The following is a 20,707-nucleotide window of genomic DNA, read 5'->3' on the forward strand; positions in this document are numbered from 1 at the left end:
TTTTTTTGGGATTTTGAGAGGGGGAAAAGTTGGTCAATAGGATTTTGATTCTCATTGACTAAGAATCCCATGTGTCTTTTTTCAGATTTATGTGGGGATCAGGGAAAGTTTATTTTCCTAGGTACCACTTACCCAGAAAAGTGATACCCATCTCTTAGATGGGTAAATAACTTTCCCACATAGGGGGAAAGTTGCCAACACTTGAATGGAACAAAAATCCCCCTTTTAATAATGAATTTCTATGGTTAAAATGGTCATTGCCTTATTTACCTGGAAATAAAAGAACATGGGTAAATTCACTTACCTGGGTAAGTGTTTCGTAGGAAAAACTTACCCAGGTAAAATACATTTACTTGGGTAAGTAACTTACTGAAAAGTGAACGGGGCTAAAGACTCTTTCCGTTAATATTCTGTCAATTAATTTTGAAAAAGATTCTCATCTAACCCTTTATTTTTTTTCTAAATACCCAAATTATCTTTTCCTAATTTATTTTAGGCAAATATCTTAAACTACCCTTATGGTTTAGTTAATTGACTAACTCTACCATTACTATTTACATATTGTCTTAAAGTGTAATTGAGTTTTTTGACAATTGACTTTGTTGTTAAATATTAATGGAAAAAATGAAATATTAAATTTGCCCTCCACTTGTCTCTTTCCCCTTTCATCCTCAACTTGTCTTTCTCACTCCCTCTTCTTTCTTCTTCCTCCTCACCACCACCGCCACTATTACTGGTGAAGGGACTGAAAATAGTAGCAACAAAGATTAGACGAGTTCTAGAGGTGGTAGCATTCTTTCACACCCTAATGCATAGAGATAGGAGGGAATCTGGACCGGGGTAGAAAACAACAATAAAACATCACGTTTATAGACATCGAGTGGCTCAAGGACGAGCTTTGTGATCTCAAGAAGCTCAAAGTTGGGGCTTCTTCCTTTCGTAATCATAGTCGCCAACCCTGCAATCCAACACTCAAGAAGATGCAAGCTTTACTAGAAAAATTAGAGCATGGAGTGTCCTTCGCACATCACCGTGTTTGACGCACCCACGTGAATTGAATGTCGATTGTTGAACAAAGGAGGACTGCCACGGGAACTGCTCCATTGGTTACTCTTAAACTGAGAACACAACAATGGAACCATCCTGTTCATAACTTTCTTCTTTGATCGCTTGTCAATTGTAGCCGCAATCGTCTTCCTCTTTGTTTTCATTTTTGGAGATGTGTCCACCACAATAGCTTAACGCCTCCCCTCTTGCTCCCCACTATCTCCACTAGAGGCAACAAAATCTACAGCCTCAACATCAATCAAAATCCCTAGCTCCACAACTTTCTTGGATTGCAATTTCCTTATCAATGGTTTTTCATCAACCGCCTCCTCGAGTGGTTCCTCTTCATCTATGACAACGTCAAGATCAAGGGTGACACCAACTTCATTTTTCCCCTATCACCATCAAAGAGACTTGGAAGTGTGGTAAACACGACCCTTCTATTGACTATTAACATGTTGCTTCCAGCAATGAATCTGTTCAACCCCAAAATTATGGTAATTGGAAGAAAGACAAGGTCACCCACAAAGTGTCCTTTGGTCCCAATACAAAAGACTGAATCCTAATCCCCCAATCACGAACTTGGATGGAAAAGCCCACTTGACTGCTGTATAAGAAACCAGCCCAAGGCTATTGAAGATCCAATCGTAATTCAATTTGGAACCCCATAGTTACTAAATTCACCCTTCCATTTTCGCCCATGCTAACACATTCAAACCCAGTACCTTGTAAATCAATTCCTGGAATCCTGAAATGGGTCCAGCATGGAATGACTTTTTGTTGAAAAGTAGAATCAGTGGGCCAGTCGGTGGCTCACTGAATTAGGAAATGGTGGCCCACCGAACAAGCCTACCACATATTAATCGGTGGCACACCAATTGAGTCCACCATTTGGGTTTTCTTAGCAATGAAGACTCTTTTTCATAATACCCATTATACCCCTCTTTGCAAATATAAATAAGGGTCCCCTCTGTTATTTTCATTCCATTTCATTTCATTGTATACTATATACAATGTGTTGAGAGGATTGTAGTGTTGGGTGTATTGGGTGTTGGATACAGGCTAGATTCTGGTGAGGTCATATTTGTATTTTCTTCTGTTTATAGTGAGAAGGAAAGCTTTGAGCTACTGCTGTGGACGTAGGCAATTTAGCCAAACCACATTAAACCCAGTGTTCTCTCTTCTTTCTTTCTTTCGGTTTCTTGCTATCTACTTTGTTTCTTTCTGTGCACATACAAATTATATTTTCTGCCATATCATTCTAACAATTAGTATCAGAACTTCATGGTTCTATTCCAGGATTCTACTAAAATTTGTATTTGCTGTTCTGGTATTGCACGTGTTGAATATGGCAAGTTCAAACTTTACCCGAATTGACATACCAAAATTCAACGGATCCAATTATGCAATTTGGAAGCTAAAGATGCATGCTATGTTCATTAAAGAAGATTGTACAATTGCCTTAGAAGGAAAAGAGAAGAAGTCTGCTGATATGAGAGACGAAAATTTTGAGAAGAAAAACTAGATAGCCATGGCTGATATTCTTCTTGCTTTAGAAGATTTGGTTCTATTCAACGTTTCTGAGGAAACCACTACCAAAGGTTTATGGGACAAGTTGCAGAGTCTCTATGAGAGGAAATCGAAATCCAACAAAATCTTTCTCTGGCGACAACTCTACAACCTAAGGATGAAGGACGGAGCCTCTTTGCAAGAACACTTGAATGAGTTTAATACTCTAGTAAGCAAATTAGTAGCTATTGAGGTACGCATTTCTATGTTGCTTACGAAAGAATCTTATAGAGAAGTTGGTGAGAATTCTTAAAGTGATGCAATGATGGTATGAGGTAGATCGAATGAGAGAAATGACTTTAATAGAAATCAAACAGGATCCAAGTCAAAAGGCAACAGGAAAGGACTCATGTGTTGGAACTATGGTAAGAAGGGCCACCTTCGAAAAGATTGTCGGTAACCCAAAGCAGATCAAGATCGGTCCAACTTTGACAAAGATCCGACTTTAAATAATTCCCAAGGAAACATCGCAGAAGGAAGTAATTCATCAGAAGATTGCGAGGTACTGTTTATTGACTCATGTGAAAACTTAAAACATAATTGGATATTAGATTCTGGTGCTTCTTTCCATATGATGCCGTGTAGAGATTGGTTCTACACATACCAATTGTGCGATGGTGGGATTGTTTACATGGGCGACAACAACACATGTAAAATAGTGGGAGTTGGAAAAGTCAGAATTACTATGTTTGATGGCATCACTCGTACAATCTCTAGTGTACGATATGTTCTTGAATTGTGAAAAAGTCTCCTGCCACTGGGAAATTTTGATGATTGACAGTTACAAAATTTCTGGAGAAAAAGGCCAATTGAAGATCAATAAAGGAGCTATGGTAATTGCAAAAGGCAAACTACAAGGAAAGCTATGCCACTTGATCAGAGATACCATGGTCGACGATGCCATCACTGCAAATGTTATGAACGATTCCATCATGATTTGGCACAAACGTTTGAGTCATATGAGCAAACAAGGACTAAAGGTACTTCTTAATCAAAATGTACTTCTTGGTTTAGAATCTATTGTTTTGAATTTTTGTGAAGATTGTTTATTTGGGAAACACCATAGAGCTAATTTTCTGAAGTTTAAAGCTAAAAGTAGAAATGTATTAGATCTAATACACTATGATACATAGGAAACATGCAAATGTCCAAATGCTTGTTAGTGGCAAATGGCTACGGAGGAAGAAATGAAAGCTCTGAAGGAAAACAAAACTTGGGAATTAGTCAAACTACTTGAGGATCGAAAGGTCATTGGTTGTAGATGGGTGTACAAACTAAAAAAAAACACTAGCGGGAATATCAAAAGATACAAAACTCGACTAGTTGTAAAAGGATATGCTCAGAAATCAGGTATCAACTTCAACAAAATATTTTCTCCTGTTGTTCGATTAAGTACTATTTGTATTCTATTGAGTATAGCTGCAGTACTTGACATGGAGTTGGAGCAGTTAGATGTTAAGACTACATTTTTGTACGATAATCTTGAAGAAGAGATTTATATGACTCAACCTGAAGGCTTTGTCGATGACGATAAAAAGGATTTGGTTTGTCAGTTGACCAAACCACTTTATGGTCTAAAGCAAGCGCCAAGGTGTTAGTATAAGCAATTTGATTCTTTCATTGTGAGCTTGGGATTTAGCAAATGCAAAGTAGATCATTGCGCCTACACATACTTTGGTAATGATCACTTCATCATTTTGATGTTATATGTTGATGACATGCTAGTTTCAGGTACTAATAAATGAAGTATCTCAACACTGAAAGATTGTTTAATTAGGGAATTTGACATGAAGGATCTGGGGGTAGTTAATTAGATTCTTGGGATGACAGTATATATGGACAGAAAGAACATGAAAGTCTAGATTTGGGTGTTGGTATAAGCGGTTTGATTCATCCATTGTGAGCTTGGGCTTTAGCAAATGCGGAGCAGATCATTGTGCCTACACAAACTTTGGTAATGATCATTTCATCATTTTGTCACTTTAACATGCAAGAATCCAAACCATTCAATATCCCATTTCTTGTTGGTTGCAAGTTTTCTTCAGAACAATCCCCTAGCACTAAAGCTGAGAAGATAGAGATGTCCCACATACCATATTTATCAGCAATAGAGAGCCTTATGTTTGCCATGGTGTGCACCATACCAGACACTGTATAAGTAGTGGGAGCAATTAGTAAGTTCATGGAAAATTCAAGAAGAGATCATTGGACTGTAGTGAAAAGAATCATTCGTTATTTGAAGGGTACTTCTAAAATCTCCATTTGTTCTAGTGGCCAAATCTTGAAGCTAGTTGGTTATGTAGATGCAGACTATGCAAGAGATCGCAATAATAGAAAATCGACTACTGGTTACATGTTTTCTTAAGTTAATGGCACAGTGACCTGGGCATCAAAATTGCAGTCTGTGGTGGCCTAATCTACAATAGAAGTAGAATATATGTCACCTACACAAGCATGCACAGAAAGTATTTGGCTAAAGAGGTTGCTTGAAGAATTCCACATCAAGCAAGAAGTGGTGGCTATTCATTATGACAGTCAAAGCGCATTACACTTAACACGAAATCCTATCTTTCATGCTTAGACCAAATACATTGATGTACAATACCACTTTGTTCGTGAAGTAGTTGAAGATGGGCATATCTCGTTACAAAAGATTCACACCAACGATAATGTTGCTGATATGCTAACAAAGCCGGTGATGAGAGAGAAGTTTATCTGGTGTAGAACTTCTCTGGGACTTGAAGTCACTTAACAAGAGATGATCGATAGCTATTATCAAGAGGGTTTTTCACTATGAAAATAGTCTTCAAGTTGGAAAATGTTAAAAAGTAGAATCGATGGGCCAGTCAGTGGCTCACTGAATCAGCAAACAGTGGCCCACCACATATTAATTAGTGGCACACTAATTAAGTCCACCATTTGGGTTTTCTTAGTAATGAAGACTCTTTTTCATAATACCCATTATACGATATAAATAGGGGTCCCCCTCCTTTATTATTTTCACCACATTCCATTTCATTTCATTGTATACTATATATAGTGTGTTGAGAGGAGTGTAGTGTTGGGTGTTGGATATGAGCTAGATTCTAGTGAGGTCATTTTTGTATTTTCTCCTATTTATAGTGAGAAGAAAAGCTCCGAGCTGCTGCCGTGGACGTAGGCAATTTGGCCGAACCACGTTAAATCTAGTGTTCTCTCTTCTTTCTTTCTTTATTTCTTTCGGTTTCTTGATATCTTCTTTGTTTCTTTCTATGCACATATAGATTATATTTTCTGTTGTGCCATTCCAACACTTCTCACCGAGTAAGAGCTCTGATTCAAGAGAAGTATCATCGTGCCAAAAACAGGGTACATAGTAGAGATGGCGAAGAGACGAAGGAGAGAAGATGGGGAGAGCAAGGTGCATAGCAGAGATGATTGAGGAAATGTGTGGACTACATTGGATGATGGAATGCTTAGATTAGGCTTCATTGTTACCCGATAATTTGAGAAAACAGGGCTTTGCACTTCAAGATGATAGAAATATTTCATTTGTCCACCGGAACTTTGAACCATGAACAGATGATTCTTTGCAAGATTCAGGTGAAGTAGAGCTTCAAACCAAAGCTCAGGCACAATGAATCGATGATGTTGCAAAGTCTCAAATGAAAATAGAGCTTCTTCATTGTTATAGGTTCTTCACTCCACATGTTCAGATTATCGACGACATCGGAAAATCGATGGAGATTTTGAATACATAAGCCCTCCATTGATTTCTATAACATCTTGAGTTCAAGGTGAGACCACCACTCATACCAGTCTAGACACAAAGGTTCAAATGTTGTTCTTTACTCGTACTAGTGTGACATTTTAGATGGAAAGCATTGGCATTAGGGGTGAAGACAAGGGTATTATTATCATTTTCTAAAAATATAACAATCATGTGGTGTGGCATTCAACTCGTCCTTGACCCAGTCGGTTAAATTGTTCAAATCGTCACTTAGCAAAGATTCAGGGTCTGATTAAGTCAAAACCCATCAAATGGTAAAAAACCATTGACTTTTTCAAGAAATGTCTGACCTGGATGATTCAATTGTTGACCCGTTTGGCACGGTCATCGGGTTACGAGTTGCACACTTAATGCATGCAAATTTTCAAAGACCATAACTTTGCACATTGATGTTCAATTGGGGTGATATATATATATATATATATATATATATATATATTCTTTTTTTTTTATTTTGGGTAACTTTTCGAGATCTATGTGTCCCAAGGGTCGTAGGTGCTTTGCCCCACTATTTTCACGAAAAAAAACCCTTTTTGGCCTCAAATTAAAATCATTAATATTTTTATAAATAAAAAAATTTAAAATATAAATAAAATATAAAAATATATATAACATATCTAAAACATAATTATACATTACTTATAGATAAAATATATATTTATACACACACGGTTGAACTGTTGACCTGGGACTTGAAGAAAAAAATGGTTCGACATTCAGGTTGGTTTTTAAAACATTGCCAAAATATCAAATTTAGTCAAGAGACTCCAATTGAGGTTTCTCTTAAGCACCCAAAAAATAAATTAAATTTAAGAAAGAAAATTTGGAAATGGAATTGGAACTTGGCACAAGAGTGGAGTGGAAACAATTAATCAAGAAGTTTGTTGTTTCCTCCAAAAGTTTCGATGCAAAACAAAAGAAGAAAAAGACTATGAACTCCCAATTCTTTCTAAGAGTTAAGTCAGCCAACTTAGTGATTGGCATGGGTTATGCTTTCCATCTAGCATGATAAATTTGTTTAGTACTCACTTTGATAAAAGGGTATGGGTGACTGACTGCCCTCTATCAGCCCCTTAGGGCCAATATTGATTCTCAGTTGGAATTGTTTGATTTTTTTTTTTTTGATTGAAACCAAATGCTTAGTTCTAACTAATAAAAGAAAACTTCGATGGGTCAAGGGTTGGGACTACTAGGTTGTACATGTTATAGGTCTCTTGGGGGGCTTGTTTGCAACTTGAAGCTCCCAGGTTTCTTTTAAAGTCAAACAAGCGTATGAGAAAATGATTACTTGAATGGTTCAAAATGGGAATGAGCCTTGGGATATATCCCTCATCAACGAGGAACTTAATAGACCAAAAAAGGATTTTTCTAAATGTTTGAATTTTTTTTGCCTATTTTACAATGAAAGAGAGTTGATTCCTTCAAGGACCATCAAACAGGTTTTCATTAGGGGTGAGCAAGAAAAACTGAAAAACTGAACTGAAAATTCGATTAATCGAATCGACCGGTTTGGTATTTAAAAAAACCGAAGGTACCAGTTTGGTTTCGATTAACCAAAATAGAAAATCGATGATTAACTGAACCAACTAGTATACATATATATATATATATATATATATATATATATATATATAGATATATATTATGTATATTATAAATTTTATATTTTCTATACATTATAAACTAATAAATATGCATTATATATAGATATATATTTATAATATATAATATATTATTTATTATTTAAAATATAATATTATATATTTCTAGTGTTTTATTTTATATTTATATATTTTTCTATAATATATTGTAAATAATAAAAACCAAAAAACCAACAAATCAAATAGATGGTTAACCGAACCGGTCAACTGATTAACCGATTGGCTTCTGTTAGTAGTTTTTCAAAAACCGGTAACCCTGGTTCAATTTAAAAAATAAGCCCATGGTTCGATTAACCGAATTGTAAGCACCCATAGTTTTCGTTTCAAAATACCATTGATATAAGTAGATATAAAAAAAAAAACTTATAACCAATCAACCGATACCATAAAACTAATAATCAATCAGGTAGGTTTTCACCGTCCAAATTCAAGGGTTGTTTTGATTGGTAAAAGCGTTTCCACTATCACGTCTTTTCAGCATCATAGGTTTTCCCTTGGTATAAGTATAAAGTTATAAATATATCTAAAGTGTAGAGTCTAATGGTGGGTTTGGTAAAGAACATGCACCTTCAACATATTTTGGTCTTGTTTGTTTGTAGTACAATTTCATTTGCACTAGTTTAAAAGTATGGGAGTTCATCAAATGACTTGAGTGCAAATTCTGATTTATTTTTGTTTTAGATTTTGCATTGTTTTATCTGTTGGAACTAAAATGAAACCCAAAACAGAAGTATGACTATTTAAAATTTACAGTTTTCTCATTTGCATTCCAATGTATTTGTGCTTGTGCAAATAAATTGCACTACAAACAAAACAGAAATAGAAAAAAAAATGCATCTCAAAAGAATTTAGATTAGATGAACACTATCGCTGTTTAGCAAGTTGATATTTCATAATGGGGCCCCTGAATTTATTACTGGCATTGAACATTATCATAATTCCACAGCCCGCTGATCAGCCATGCAATCAGTTAATCCTTGCTAATCTTAAGAATTCATTGATCACCCTACCCCGACAAAGCAGGTGGAAAAAGTGAAAAACTAGTTGTATGCAACAGGAAAGAAATGCTTTTAATAAATGGTCTCTTCTAACGTGGTGGTCTCATTAATTGCTTGCTTTATTTCTACCCAAGGTTTGGTGTTTTTTGCTATATCAGTACTGACAACAATGCCCGTGGAATTTGCGGTCCTGCATTGTGGTCCCAACTAGCAGTAGCAATGCGAGATGCCGATCAGTTGGTTGGTAAACTCATAGCAGAGACTTGAGATTAAATTTCACTTTAGTATCTTAAACTTTGAGAATTGTGTCTGTTGTATTTCCAATTTTGATGAAATAGACAATTTCTTCGTCCAATTTTCAAAAGATAGAAAAAATGAAATAGTAATGTAATTACAGAAAATGTAGTCAACCGTTGAGGACTTCGAATGGGCTCCCCATATTTATCAGGGGAAATGTTCAAATACATGGGGATATGTGCTTGTACAGATTCTTTTAATAATTTTTTTTTCAATCACAGAGTAGGAGTTCACATCTGTTCCCCATAAAACACGCCCTACAGCGTCCCACATGAACATCTCAGCATACTTTGGAAACATCTCCCTTGTCATTGGGAGATGTTCCCAATACACGGCTGGAATGTGCTGTGGAACGCATTCTGTGTGACCCAGATGCCAATTCTGAAAGTAGCTCAATCAAAGCTTCAGCCTGGTTAGGGCCTTGAACTTTGTTCTTGTATGGGAGGCATTTGATGCAGTGGATTCTGTCGTGGTAGGCCAAAGCCCAGAAAACCATGTTTGGCCTCACATAGAAAGCCTAAAGCCATATTTGGTGAAAAGCCTAGAAAATCAGAAAGTACTCTCACATGAACTGAGAAATCAACTTTTCAGTGAATTTATATTTGATAACTTTTATGAAGGGGCTGAGTCAATGCAGCTCAACCAACGCAAAGGCCCCCAAATGGTATTGAAATAATCGGAATGGAAATCCAATTCCCATTCCTGATGGATGAACTATACAAAGATGAGATAAATTCTAATGATTTGGGATTTTGACTGTGAACCAAACGTGATCCTTAGATGAACTAGGCAAGATCGAGAAGTCTGAGATGGGATAAATCCTCAAGTTTTAGGTGAACCGAGAGAACCACCCAAAGATTTGAAACCAACAATGTGAACTCTTGCCATCCTATTTATAACTGTTGGATATGGAGTTGGACATTTCACATGAGAGTTGGGTTGGTGCCTTGGCCATTAAATCAAGAGGTAGTTGGAGCACCTCCAGTTCAGTTATTTCTTTTTCGAATTTGGAGCCAAGAAAGGATAGGTATTCCTACCTACAGACAGTTAATTGAGCTACTGAATATTGAATTTAGCACCGTTTCTGCTGTTTCAATATTTTGAAAAAGGAATGTTTCTTAATACTCTTTCTCCCTGTTCTTATGACTTATGATTAATACTTAGCAAAGAATCATTCTGATGTTGGAAATCCTCAATACTCATGAATAAATGATTGATTAAACAGATATAAAAAGAAGATTAAAAGAAAAAAGAGATGCATATAATTTAGCTTTGTAAGTCCTTAAAATGGTTATCTGTTTCTTTAAATTTGAAATCGATTTGGTTAAGGGTGATTCAAATTTGATCCTTTTATAGAAACCATTTTATCCATTATTGTTTTTACTTAAAATGTTTTAGGTTGATCGATACAAATTTGCATATCAACTGTTGTTTAAGGCTACTTTTGAAACCTTAAAATATTGCATGTGTGAAAGGTGTTTGTGGAAACCTCAAATTACTGTTTATTGTTTCTCTGGTGGTTTTGAAGTTTAATCATTCTAGCTTAAATGACCCTTACTTCTGATATGATGACACCTATCTCTCACCAATTTGTATTTATCAATCAAAAACGTTTCAGCTAGAAAAAGCAATGGTGTCAAACACAACCCTACAAATTTGTGGAAATAACTTTACAAATAAGAGAAATTTATGGCACCTTTTTCAATGAATAAGTCTGAAAAACTGATCACGTTCATCATGAATCGATATTTTAAAAACTGACCAGTAGGCCAAACCAATTTTCTCCGGATAGCGTGTCACTGGTTCAACCATTTGGGTTGAATGAATCAGACCATGCCACATCAGCATACATGTATAAATGTGTATGTAGGTATGTATAATTATGTTTTTAGGTGTAATATATGTATATGTAGATATTATTTTATGTTAAATTTATATTTTTTAATTCAAATTTTAATTTCTTATTTATAAAAATATTAAAAATTATGATTTGAGGCTCAAAAAAAGGATTTATTTTTTTATAAAAATAGATGGGCAAGACTTGGAATACATAAAGCCCAAAAAATTACCCGAAAAAAAAATTCAATTAAACATCTAAGCACAAGGTTATGACCTCTGAAAATTTATACATACATTGAGTGTGCAATTTGTGACCTGATAACCAATTTGAATGCGCCAACAGTTTGATTGTCTAAGTTCGAATATTTTTTATCAGGTCAACAGTTCTGACCAAATGATGGGTATCATACAATAGATGATGGTTTGAATGATTTAACCAGCTGGATTAAGGTTGAAAACACTTGCAGAAATAATTTGTAGGGCCAGGTGTGAATGACAAATCTTTGCTGATAGTGATGACAAGGTCCATGCGAATGTAAATTATGAGTGAACTAACAAATAATATTTCCAATCCAGGCCCACCAAAATTGCACTTCTGCTTGGAAAACGCACGATCAGCATTGATTAAGAGAAAAGCTAGTCTGTATTTGAAACATTTGAGACTATGGTTGCAGCAAAATTTTGCTACGCCGATTTAGGGTTACAATTGAATTTTTAATTATAAAAAGGAGATAAATTCAAGGAATGCCAAATACAGCCTAAGTTGACTAACTAATGATCCAACGAAAAAAAAGGAGATCATATGACATTTTGTAGTCAAAGAACTGTTTTATCAGGTGGTTGCAGAATTTGCTGCAACCTTAGTTGCAGCAGATGTAAACTCATAAATTTTTAGGTAGCTGTTGCAGAACTAACATTATTTTCTGCTTTTCTGCTTATGGGCCACTGAAATTCTGCCATCTGCTGTCTAGTTGATTATAGTTACTAAATAGATGTACGATGTGTGCGTATTGATCTGCAGTTTTTTTTTTTTTTATCAAAAGAAAAGAAAAAAAAAAAAACAATTTGAATTTTGAATCAGTCCAATCGCTCCCGCTGAATCATGGGTTTTATGAGATGAAACTTGTTCTGATTCACTTTCTCCACATTAGTAGACTCCGAGTAGTGGAAATCAATTCTGCTGCTATTTTCGCCACATGGAGGGATCCTATCGATCCCATACATCCATTAGCTAGATTGGGATCCACAGGAATAACCAATCCATACCAGCCTTTCATATTTTTATTTCTAAATCAAGAAATTTTAGAAAAAAATTATTTAGATGGTAAGATCTATTGGGTTGATATTGTGTTTTTTTAGGGATATTATCTAAAATTTACCATCAAATTTCCCATTCGCCTTTTGGATTTTGAGAGGGGGAAAGTTGGTCAATGGGATTTTGGTTCTCATTGACCAAGATATTCATGTTTCTTTTTTTTTTTTCAGATTTATGTGAAGTTTATGGAAAATTTATTTTTCCTAGGTATCGCTTAGGTAAATGATACCTGATGAGGGGTAATTTGGTCTTCCAATGACATCATGACATATCGCATCGTAGAACAGTTGGGTGATACCTCGGCACCACATAAGCATACCACTTCAGACACTTCACAACTGCATCAGCAACCTCAGTACCATCTTGATAGATTGAACTACGAATAGCTAGGTGGGACCAGAGGTCGGTGTAAGAGGCTGCTTCCACCGAACTGCCCTAGCCACGGTAAGACATTAGGTCGGCATGAGAGGTGATCTCTGCAAATCTGACCTGAGTCCAGCTAGTGACCTACTAGGTGACCTCCTCTTTAAGTGGGTTATCGTCTCCAACTTCCCTAGGATCACAACGCCACACCGGAAGAACCGATCATCACCTTGCCTGCTTTGGGCTCAACTGGATAAGCACTACCTGCTTACGCGGAGTCCACCTACAGGCATGAAACCACCTCCAAACCAAATGGGCCAGAGATCCCAGATTTGCTTCGTGAGGCTCATGGCAGCCTACCTATATAAGAGCCTCACCTCCAACCTTAGAAGGTACACACGATTTATCTCTCAAGCACTCTATCTCTCTTACATTATTGCAATCACATCTCCAGTTCGCTAACTTAAGCATCAGAGTGCCCACCCCGGGTAAAGCAACCCGAACACTCTAATCTCTCTCTCTTGCAGCCCAACCAAGCGACCTATTCAGTTCGACGTCCAAGTTGTCCGCTAGCAGAGAGCACCGAATTGCACACCATCAATTGGAATCGTCTGTGGGAAACAATACAAAAAGCCGTACTCTTACACACATACTTCTTAAACATATCTTCAATGTCATCATCCAACAACGCTCCTGTCAACAACAACTCGATCACAGGGGGGCAGTTGGGCAGTTTACAATCCCCTTGACCTTACTAGGCATCACTGCCATGCAGGAACCTAACTTCCCTCTGTCCAATATGAACGTGCCTCTCCCTCTAGTCGAGCCCTCAACAGTTCCTGTTCAGATTGATGTGCGCTAGTTCAACAAGTTGATGTAGTATGTTCGAGGGATAAATCTATAGAAGAGAACATGGGAAGGACGCTTTGCCGCCTGGCAGGGATGCAACAACAATACCCGTGATGTCATGCTGCGAGGAAAAACATTGGCCATAACCAAAACCAGCAGCCCGGTAACCAGAATCAGTACTTGATACCAGACCTGCCTTGTTACTCATACAACTAAAACTAGGTCCCAGTAGAAGAACTGAGCTAGGCTGCAACACCAAGCGAGACCAAGGCCACCAGTTTGACCGAGGGGTCCCAGAGAAGGCGCCACAGACGTACATGCTGCACCGTAGGAAGGATCCACCTCGCTCCGAATGACAACGAGGAGGTAGAAAAGAAAGAAGAGAATGAAGCCACCTCGTCATCACAACCGATGTCTCAAAATTCGCCATTAGCTGTTAAGATCCTCATAGCCCCATGACCGAAAGACTTCAAGGCCCTACAATGGGACAACTGACCTAGTCAATCACCTTAACAACTTCCAAGCCCTAATGCAACTACACAAGGCAAATGACATGAGCCTTTGCATGGCCTTCCTGACCACTTTCTAGGACACTGCTTATATGTGGTATTCAGGGTTGGTTACAGGCTCCATAAAGAGATGGAACCAGTTTGCCGACCTGTTCATTACCCATTTTTCCACAAGCAAGCGATGCTCGAAATCTGTGACCTGCCTGCTCAATGTTGTCCAATGATCCAATGAGAAGCTCTAGGACTACATCAAACAGTTCAACTTGGAGCGACTTTAGATTCCCAACCTTGACCCAACTATCTAGCTCACAGTAGCGTTCAATGGTGTTTGACACCCTGCCTTGCATTGGGTGTTTGAGTTGAAACCTTTGGCCTCCATGGAAGAGTTCCTCAATCAAGTAGCCAAGTTTACAAAGGCCGAAGAAGCACTCGAATCCCGGTTGGAGCTGAGCGACAAGTAGAAAAGGTCGAAAGATGAGATTGTCAGTAGAAGATAGTGGCACAATAGTGCAACGACTTGTCTACTATGTGAGTAAAGTCTTACACGCTGTGGAGACTAGGTATCCAAACTTTGAGAAGTTGTCCTTCTTCTTGGTGCTAGTAGCCCGTAAGTTGCATCCTTACTTTCAGGCCCACACCATCATAGTCTTAACCGATCGACCCCTTAAGCAAGTCCTCTAGAAGCCTGAGGTCTCAATTAAGTTGACAAAGTGGGCAATCAAGCTTAGTGCATACAATATCTGATTTGGGTTGTGCCCAGCGATCAAGGCATCTTGGTTGACTTCATTTTCGAGTGTACATTCAGCACACCAACCCATAGAGTTGTCGAGCTCGTGATCACCTTGGAGGCATCAACCAATGCGACACCCGTCTCGACTTGGGATGAGGAACCCTGGATCCTCTATGTGGATGGATCGTCCAACTAGCGTGAAAGTGGAGTTGGGCTGATCCTCTATGGACCTAGCGAGGTGAAGCTAGAGTACGCCCTCCAGTTTTCATTCTGAGCATCGAACAATTAAGCTGAATATGAGGTGCTGATAGCCGGGCTATCGCTGGCGAAGAAGGTTAGTATGAAACATCTTGTGGTGTGCAACGACTCATAGTTAGTGGTGAACCAAGTGAATATGGAGTATGAGGCCCGGGATCCCGCCATGTTGGCCTACCTGGCCAAGGTTAGAGAGCTCCTGCCTAATTTCCACTCTTAGTACGTTTAACAAGTGCTGAGGTCCAAAAACACCAAGGTTGATGCGCTTTTGAAGCTAGCTGGTGCAATGGATACTATGAAGAGAATGATTTATATTGAAGACCTACCACACCCTAGGGTGGCAGAAGAGGTCACTCTTGTTTTAGCTATAGAACCGAGCTGGATGGATCCGCTCGTTGACTATCTGCACCACGGGACCCTACATGCAGAGCGTAATGCAGCTTGGAGGGAGGAGTGACAGTCAGGTCGCAATGTAGTAGTTATAGGCAAGCAATTGTATAGCATGTCATTCACACTCCCCTACTTGCGCTGCTTACACCCAATTCAAAGATATTAAGCTCCAAAACTAGTGTGCTGAGATGGGAATCAAACAAAACATCACCTCGGTGGCCCATCCCCAAGCAAATGGTTAGGCCACAGTGACGAATAGGGCGATACTCCATGGACTCAAAGCTCAACTCTCTTGAGCTAAAGGTTTGTGGGTGGACGAGCTACCCAGTGTCCTATGGGCCTACCAAACTACTATCAAGACAGCGATTGGGGAAATTTCTTTCAACCTAACGTACAGGACAGATGATGTCATTCCAATCAAAATTGAGGTGTCGACCTTGCAGTTTGAGACAAATGATGAGGAGGCTAACAAGGACGAGCTGCGGACTAACCTCAACCTAGTAGAAGAAGTCTATAATATGACCTGTATTTGGACCATAGCATACCAGCAACAAGTAGCTCGAAATTATAATGCCCGAGTTAAGAGATGCCAATTTTGAGTTGGTGACCTAGTACTCAAGAAGGTTATGATACTTGATCCCGACATAGGAAAGCTAGGTCCGAACTGGGAAGGCCCCTACAGAGTTCTCAAGGTGATCGGTGAGAGTATGTACGAGCTCGAAATGTTGGAGGGGAGGTAGGTACTCCATGCGTGAAATGCTGGCAGCTTAAGGAGGTATTACTTATGAAGAGTTCAGAAGTTTCAAGCAGTGTCCGATAAGACTATAAAATTTCACTATGTGTGAAAATGAGACCACTTGCCCTGGCAACCTAGTTTAGTTGATCTATTCTATCGGCACTTCGGCTAAGTTGTACACAAGGGGAAGCCAAACCACTTTTAGCTTTAAGGTCCCCTACGCCGCCCTCAAGACATGTCGACAGTTTGATACGTCAGAATCATTTTGAATTAACTAAAATTATGAGTCTAGTCACTTTGGCACCTAGGCAACTCGTGCACCTCATCACCTCGACAACGTCGAATGTTTTTTGATACTTAGCCTATTTTCTAGTAATTGAAAATACAAGGCGAGAAGGAGGGGCACAATATATGCAAAAAGTCGATTTCATTAGAAGGAAAGAGCACATCTAAAAAAAAATTAAGAAAGCTAAGCTTAGAGGCTTGGAATACAGTATATATACTTCGGGGATCCAAGAAAAGAGGCAAATAAGTCACACATTCTAGGGCTCGTCTACCCCCACATCTTCCACACTGGCATCAACTCCACCATTCACGCCTCCTCCAACTACATCGACCTCGTCCTCCTCTTCCTCCTCGGAGTTAGGTTCTTGATTGACCTAACCCATCATCTCGTTGGTGCACACCGAGGACTTTAACTTACTGAGGTCAAACTCTAGGCACACCTAGGCTACTAGCATCTGACACAACTTGAATCCCTAACTAAAGGCGTCGAATCCAAACTAGTATGGTGCTTTAACCCTACGTGAAGACGAGGCCCTCTTATGAGAACCATGCCGGTCTTGAGCCAAGGTCCCTTCCTCGACTTGGTAGGGCGGACCCCCTCTTCCCCAGACTCACTACTAGACATTGTGAATGAAATGGAGATAAGGGAAATGACTCACCTAAGATGAATAGACTAACCTCGCCGACAACACTAAGCACTTCAATAATGCCAAGCTCTGTGATCTCACCAAGAACTCTAAAGACAGTGATGAGAAAAATGGGCCCCCAAGGGTCCTATTTATAGACAGATGGACCGAACTATGGACGGTTGAATCCAACGGTTCGCAAGTGTGTGATGGTTTGTATTCCGAGGTGAAATCAGTTTATCGCGTTTTTTACATTTGCATGACCTAATAGTTGTGTGGCAATCGCGCATTCCCGATATTCTACCTTGTGCCTGGGTTGGACTGAGTGAACCGACCCGATCTTGAACCATTGATTGGTCCACAAAACGAGGATGGAGAACAAACAAAATCACCTCAAGTAATAACTACTCCCTCTCTAGATTGACCACCCCGCACTTAGGTGGGGGACAATTGATGAGGGGTAATTTGGTCCTCTAATGACATCATGACACATGGCATCACGGAACAGTTGGGTGACACCTCGACACCACATAAGCAGACAACTTCGGACACTTTACAACTTCTTCAATGACCACGGTACCACCTTGGTAGACCAAACTACGAACAACTAGGCAGGACCTCAGGTCGATGTAAGAGGCGACCTGTTTCCACCGAACTACTCTGGCCCTGGCAAGACATCAAGTTGGCAAGAGAGTTGACCTCTGCCAACCTGACCTGAGTTCAACAAGGGACCTGTTGAGTGACCTCCTCCTTAAGTGGGTTATCATCTTCGACCTCCCCGGGATCACGACGCCACGTTGGAAGAACCAATTATTACCCTGCTCGCTTTGGGCGCAACTAGATAAGCATTAACTGCTTACGCAAAGTCCACCTCCAGGAGTGAAACCACCTCTAAACCAACCAGGCCGGAGATCTTGGACGTGTTTCATGAGGTTCACGGTAGCCCGCCTATATAAGGGCCTCACCTCCAACCTCACAAGGTATGCACAATTTAGCTCTCAATTACTCTAGCTCTCTTGCATTCTTGCAATCACATCTCGAGTTCGTTAACTTAAGCATCGGAGTGCCCACCCCGGGTAAAGCAACCTAGACACTCTGACATCTCTCTCTTGTAGCTCGACTTGGCGACCTACTTATTCTGACATTCAAGCTATTTGCTAGTAGGGAGCACCAAATTGCGCACCAGCAATACCCATATGAGATAAAATTACCCATTTTAATAATGACTTTTTATGGCTAAAACGGTTAATGTCTTATTTACTATGGAAATAAAAGAACATGGATAAATGCACTTACTTGGGTAAATAACTTCCTAGATAACTCATCATCATTATAATCATCCATGCCTTATCCCAACTATATGGAGTCTACTACATGAATCTTGTTTCACCAATATATTCTATTTAAAACCATATCACTGTTAAATTATTAGTGCTTAAATCATTTCTTATTACTTTTACGCATGTCCGTTTTGATTTACCCCAATCTCTTCTAACCCCTTCAAATTCTCTTAAACTCACTATTGTCTTAAAATTCAAGGATATTTTAATGGCAAAAGAACAAAATTAAGCACCCCATAATAAAAAGCCCATTTATGTTATGTCCTTTTAAGTCACTGAAAATTAAAACTTCTCCAAAGGAAAGAAAAATCTTCCTCCTCATAGTGGATAAAGGTGACATCTCTCATGTATGAAAAAACTTAAAATTTTACGGCAACACGGGTGACTGGTTTTAATATCTCAGTACTGCTCAAGGGAACGAAAGTGACTATATACCAAAGCTACAAAGAGCTCTCTCTCTCTCTCTCTCTCTCTCTCTCAGCAGAGAAGCACAAAAGGATATATTAAAGATGGAAACTACCACCTACTCACTCAGGTTTTGTCCCATTCACTAATTATATATGTTACCGCCTCACTTTTATCTATCTATTTATATGGTACCTTAACATCTTCCATCCACTCCATCAGTTCTTTGGTTTGCTTTCAATGGCGCTTTCTTGGGGCTTTTTTGCACTTGTCTTAATATTAGCTCTCTCTGGTGTTGAGCCTTCAGCATGTCATCAAGTGAAGGGCTCGGTCTCTTGTCTCGATTGCACTCACCATGAAAGCCTCTCCGGTTTGTTCAGATATTCTTTCTTTTTCTCGAATTCTTGGGTATGTGGTTCCTCACAAACTCCAAAATTCTGATAAATTTTCTCTCTTCTTTTCTTGTTTCAGGCCTCAAGGTGGTAGTGAAGTGTGATAAAGTGAAAAAACTGTCAATGGCAACAACAGACAACACTGGCTCCTTCGAGACAGAGCTTCCAACTGACTCTTCAGTGCCTTCTTCCAACTGCCTTGCCAAGCTCCTGGGTGGCCCAAGACAGCTCTGCTCCTACAAGAAAAACCTGGTCTCTAAGATAGTGAAGGTCCATGAGACTGATGCCTATACCATCTCTACTCCTCTCAACTTCTACACTTCATGCCCTCAAGAGTCCAAGAACCCATCATCACCATCTTCTTCATCTTCAACTCAAACACCAGAGATAGGGTCCTCAAAGACTATTAATATACCCCTACCACCAGAGTGGGGCCTTGCACCATCTAGTTATTATTTTCCTTTCTTACCCATCATAGGGATACCTTAACTATTATCTATTCCTGTATGTCTCTAAGTATGTAAGGAGAAGAAACCTAAATAAAAGTTAGTATATTTGTGCTGCGTCTTGTATGTGGAGATTTTGATAACTAAACTTTTAGTAGTTCTTTCCCTTGTATTAGTGTCATATGAAGCACTTGTGATAAGAAATTTCTTTCTACTATTAGAAATTACGAGTAATTTTCAGCTGTTTCCTTCCATTTCCATTTCTGAATAATACTGTGCTGCTTTTCTCAAATTGTAGTTCTGGTTTGCAAGTGTGTTAGTTGGTAGCAGGTCTCAGTTTTGTAAGAAACCTAGAAGGTTGGGATCTTCAATATTGGCTAAATCAACATAAAAAATTTTCAGTACATGTATTACAAACAAATGGTATATGTCTTTAAGCTGTATATTAACACCACCATATGATATTATCAAGTTTAATTTTCATGGTACGATCATATCAGCACTCTACTGCAGTACTGGATCCAATAATCAAGCTTGCTGCATCTAATGGGCCTCTTCCGTGAAAAATAATGGAGAAGAGATAAAGGTAAAGTAGGGTAGGAGAAGAATTCCTGTCTTCAGTTTAGGGCTCAAGAACCTTAAGAATTTTCTTACCCAAAAAGTAGACACTGAGGATTATGCATGTACTGTATATTCAGAGAGAAGGAAGGTCCATCATTTACTGAGTCCAACCAAATATATAGAGGGTCATATGCCAGAGGGAGTCTATCTGCATATTCTGCTGCTACCACAGTCGTTACAGCAAAATCTCAGGTGTTTCCACTAACACAACACAAACACAAACAGGCTAGGGTCTAACAAAAAAACAGATTACAATAGGAGATGA

At 38.8% G+C, this 20,707-nt stretch overlaps 1 protein-coding gene across 1 annotated transcript; it reads left to right on the forward strand.

Annotated features, from left to right (window-relative positions):
- Positions 1–19,170: 19,170 nt before the first annotated feature.
- Positions 19,171–19,939, forward strand: LOC148871265 (uncharacterized). Its single transcript, XM_088967243.1, has 2 exons — positions 19,171–19,353; positions 19,455–19,939. The coding sequence occupies exons 1-2, from the start codon at positions 19,224–19,226 to the stop codon at positions 19,862–19,864; spliced, it is 540 nt and encodes a 179-aa protein (XP_088823369.1). The 5' UTR covers positions 19,171–19,223; the 3' UTR covers positions 19,865–19,939.
- Positions 19,940–20,707: the final 768 nt, after the last annotated feature.

The sequence above is a fragment of the Nelumbo lutea genome, chromosome 2 (genome assembly GCF_056320005.1).
Source record: "Nelumbo lutea isolate HS-2025 chromosome 2, American lotus-T2T, whole genome shotgun sequence".
NCBI classification, from domain to species: domain Eukaryota; kingdom Viridiplantae; phylum Streptophyta; class Magnoliopsida; order Proteales; family Nelumbonaceae; genus Nelumbo; species Nelumbo lutea.